Consider the following 5,018-nt stretch of genomic DNA (forward strand, 5'->3'; position numbering starts at 1 on the left):
TTAATTCATCTAAAAACCCTGCAAAACAATGCAAAACAAGCATAATATCTCTAAAACCAACTTTTGACTCTCAAGAGACTCAACTAAGTGTTTTACTTGATTTAAAGCTCATTTTAAGCCACAAAGGGTGTGTTTTACTATCAAATTTAAGCATGAAAATAACGGTTTTTAGACCGTTATCAGGTAAGAATACACCTTAATTGTGCAATTGTTGATTAGCAAGCAAAGTTTTCAAGTTTGTCCTTCAAGAATCCTTTAAGAATGTCCACTTCTTTGTATCTTAATTCTTCGAGCAACTCAGCGCACCTACAATTCTTTTCTTAACACACTAATATCAGACATAAAAGTTTAGAATGATCAAAAAGTCTTTAGTGTAGAGTGGCATTGTATAAAAATGCATTTAAACGATTACAAAAATAATGTAACTGGTTACACTTGTAACAAAGTTACATCAGAATTATATTCAAACAGATTTAACTGATTAAACATATAATGTAATCAATTGCACAAAACATATAAGTCAAAACATATGAAAATATGACCGTTATTACAGTTAAGACTGATCATCAAAACAATTCTCAATATTTAACAAACTTAATTGATTACATAAACTGTGTAATCAGTTAAGTACAACACTTAAATAATTTTGAAAAGTTTTTCTTCACAAAACTCATCACAGTAGATTGCAGAAAGGTGTTTTGCAAAGGTACAAGTTTTAATCGATTATACATATAATGTAATTAGTTAAAACTTATAGCTTGTCACAGTTTAAACAATAGCTATCTGATGAACCTAATTGATTGCAGAACTCCTGTAGTTGATTACTTCATATAGATAATGCATTGTGCAAGTGGTTTTCACATATTAAAAATATGAGAATGCGTAGATGTAAGCACATGTATGATCATAGCAAATATTCAAATTAACCAATTTAATCAATATATGTTGCAGTCACAAAAACATATGTATTGTCATTATTAAAAAGTAAAACATGTGTTGCCACCATATAAGGAATTGGATTAATCGTTGATATTACTTCCCTTATCAATAACCTTAAATGTTATATTAGAGATAGACTTTGGTTATTAGAAATATTATATTAGAGATAGACTCATAAAAAGCTTTGGCTCGTTCTATTGAGAGAGATACTTTCTAAAAAGGTTGTTTATAATTTTCTAATTCAATGGTCTAATAAACATTGTTTATATTCTTGTCTTCAAACATTTTACAAACTAATATACCAATGTAGTTTATGCAGATGTCAGGCTGAGATAATTATGAGCTAATTATGTCTATTTCGAGGTTCTTGTCCTTGTGAGTGTTAGGATATACACTGATCGTGTTGTTGTGTTGCTTGTCTAAGCTCGGTTATCATCAATCTAGCTTCAGAAGAACGCAGACATTTGTGTTGGAGCTCAGTCAGTACTTACATAGCTCAATCCTCATTAGATTATATTGGAAGATGTTGGATATTGTACATAGATTGCTTTGCGTAGCTTGGTCTTCATCTCATAGCATCTCATATGTTGTTGGTGGAGCTCGATCTTCATCAAATTATCTTGGAAAAGCTCGAGCATCACACAGAGCTTGGTCTTCATAAAAAACTTGGTCTTCATGTTAAATTTAAATAATAATTTAAAAAATAATTGAAATAATTTTATTATTGAAAAAGTAACAATATAAATTTTTAATATTTTAAAATTAGTCCTTTTCTAAAATTAATATTAGTATGGTTAAATTTAGAATCCTAAATGTATAGTAATAAAGTTTGAATTTAAAATTTGAAATCTAAAAAGTTATAAAAATATGGTAACAAAATTAAATTTTAAATTCAAAATGGAAAAAAGTTATAAAAAAAAGAAGTCTTTTTTATGGACCCTTTTAATGTCTCTAAAACATTTTATAATATTTCTAACTTATCAAAAGAGTTTGTATTTCTAACTTATAAATATTTATTAAAATATAATTTAACGATTAAAAAGGATAATATCATCTTTTTTATTATTTTGTAATTATAATTTAAGTTTTCTTTTTTCCATTTTCTTTACTCTATTTATTATGTCTCTTCTTTATTCTTTCCCGAGTTGGCGGAAGGCTAAAGATTACATGATGATTCAGAATATTTTTGTTCGTACTAAGCAAATCCTTCCAAGAAACTATATGTAAGAGATAATTTTAGCAATACTAATTGATAATGTTTAAGACTTAAATAAAAAAAAAATGATATCATACATTTTATAAACAATAGTTAAATTTCTTTTCTAGTCCCTCTCATTGAGGATAATATAAAAGTTCACGCGAAGAAAAAAATTATGATAAATAGTATTGTCAACACAGACTAAATACTGAATAACATTAAGTTTACTGATATATAAACACAATCTAATTAATTTTTCCAGGTCAATGAAGATGAAGATTGATATAATAAAGAGGAAAACAAATAAAAAATAAAACGCGTTTAGCTAATTTATTTATTTATATATAAATGCTGCATCAACGTACATATGACCATTGCTTTGATGAATTTTTATATCACCAAATTCAGATCGGTTAGAAAGTAGCAGTAAAAATTGCTTCTTCCAAGACATGCCCAGCTATTGCATCCAAGAGCTTCGTCTTCGTTACCTGATTATCGAAGACCATGAAATCATCGAGGGCATAGAGTCTGAACTCAAACCTATCCTCATAGTTAGGAAGTTTGGGACCTCGCCAAACACGTACCTTCCAATCATTAACCCCTTCTTCAATCTTCTCATACTCTCCACCCACTTCCTCCTTCTTCCCAGAGAACCCTTCAGGAAGTCCTTTCACACTCACCGGAATGTTCACCACCACCCAGTGGGTGAGAGCCACCGGGTTACCCGTCGGATCCACCGCATCAATGTCCTGCACCACAAGTGCCATGCTCTTGGTTTCGGGAGGCAAATTGTACCACTCCAGTGGAGGAGAAATGTCCCACTTTGAGCCAAGACCTTCTTGCGTGCAGTATCTGGGTAGTTTTCCCTTCCCTTCATTGTCAATTGCTGGTGAAACCAACGTGAATTCGGTGCTGGCCATGGATGGATACGGAGTTAAACTCTTGCTAGGGTTTTGATGTGTGAAGTGTTTGTGTAGTGGTGAATATATAGTCTCTGTTAAGTAAGTGTTTGTGTAGGGTTTTGATGTGTGAAGTGTTTCTTATAAGTGTGTAGAAGGCATGGTGAAGTGTGATTGCGGTGGAACATGTGTCATGCCATGGCGAAGAGGAAGAGTATGGCTTTGACACGTTTCACAACATGAAGCGGTTTGGCTTAATCTCTATATTTTTGTCATGATAAAAGTATTAATATTTGAGAAACGGCAAGGTAATAACGATTTGAATATTAAATATAGACTTAAGTGACTTATTATTTGATAAAGAAAAATAATAATTTATTGAATTAAGATCTACATTGTAGAAAGTGGCCGACAACTTTATATAGGTCTAATATAAATATTTTTATTTTTCTTATTTGTTAAAATTACATAAAATGTATTCTTTAATTTCTTTTGATTTAATGTAATTTTTATATTTGTTAAAAATTGTTAATGTGTTTCTTTTTTCTATTAAAATATGGTGTGACATTGTCCACCATTGATGGTTATTCAATGTGATACTAATCTTTCACTTTCATGTATCATTATATTATCAAAGTTACTTTCACGTTGTTACTTTATGTTTTTATATATATATATATATATATATATATATATATATATATATATATATATATATATATATATATATATATATTATNTATATATATATATATATATATATATATATATATATAAAATTGAGTAAGGTAGAGACATACAATTTTCTATTATCGCTTTCTTTCATTTAACTTCGAATTTTCTATTTTAAAGTATTTGAGTTTACTTCCTAAAAGGAAGAATATGCTAAAGGCTTCAAAGTCTTCAAGTCCACTTCAAGGAGAAGTATATGATAAAAACACTCTGACATTCAAGTCAGATTTTCATCAATAAGTTTAATTGTAATTTAAGTATTGGAATTCAATAAAACTTGATTACATTTGCGGCTTAGCCTTCTTTTTATAAGTATCTTATATGGATCCTAAATTGACATTGATCCAATAAAACAAACTTACCTTTAAATTTGGTATGTTACCAATGAACAACTGGTAGTCGGATATTAATATCTTTAATCATTCTATTACTAGTTTATTAAAAGCTTGTCTGTCCAATCCCTTGGGGGTGTTGCTCCCTCCACCTCCCCAAGTGGGTCCTGCACCTCCCCACTATTTTAATTTATTTCAAAAATATTCTACACATCTCCACTATTTTCTTTAATTCCAAAAATACCCTACACCTCCCCATTATCCTTACCGATCTTTCTCTTTCTCTCTACATTAATGGAGCATTTCTATGGTTCAGATTTAAATTTGTCATATATTACAAAATATAAAATTTAGAGGAAACTTCAATATTAGTACTTCTACCATTTCTATTTTATAAAATTAAAAGTTAGATGCAAATACAAAATAATAAACATAATAATATTAATAGTAAATAATGATATATTATTATTATTATATACTAACTTTATAATGGCGAAAGAACTAAATAAATTCTAAATCTTTAACAAATAAATTTTTCTATATTTTAAGTATTTAATAATATTTTTATATTATTTATCTAATAAATTAAATATTATATTCAAGTTTTTTGAGACAGACATGTCGGTGAGTTAAAACATAATATAATGTTAAAAATTATAGATATTATATGTATAAAACACACACTTATATAAAAACATTTTTCTAAAAATTTAGAACAAAATTTTACCATTTATTAAGTAATTTGAAAAGAAAAAAAAATATTCAACAGCATAAATAATATTGAATCAAACTTATTTAAGAAAATATATCACAAGTTGAGATTTGAGTCATGTAAATGCTCCATTAATGAACTATGTAAATGCTCCATTAATATAGAGAGAGAAAGAGAAAGATTGTTAAGGATAGTGGGGAAGTGTT

The 5,018-nt window shown here is 28.4% G+C and overlaps 1 protein-coding gene across 1 annotated transcript; it reads right to left on the reverse strand.

The window, feature by feature from the left end:
• Nucleotides 1–2,441: 2,441 nt before the first annotated feature.
• On the reverse strand, nt 2,442–3,144 carry LOC106771796 (UPF0098 protein CPn_0877/CP_0992/CPj0877/CpB0906-like). The gene has a single exon (XM_014657781.2). The coding sequence runs from the start codon at nt 3,055–3,057 to the stop codon at nt 2,551–2,553; it is 507 nt and encodes a 168-aa protein (XP_014513267.1). The 5' UTR covers nt 3,058–3,144; the 3' UTR covers nt 2,442–2,550.
• Between the last annotated feature and the right edge of the window lie 1,874 nt (nt 3,145–5,018).

The sequence above is a fragment of the Vigna radiata genome, chromosome 8 (assembly GCF_000741045.1).
Source record: "Vigna radiata var. radiata cultivar VC1973A chromosome 8, Vradiata_ver6, whole genome shotgun sequence".
NCBI lineage: Eukaryota > Viridiplantae > Streptophyta > Magnoliopsida > Fabales > Fabaceae > Vigna > Vigna radiata.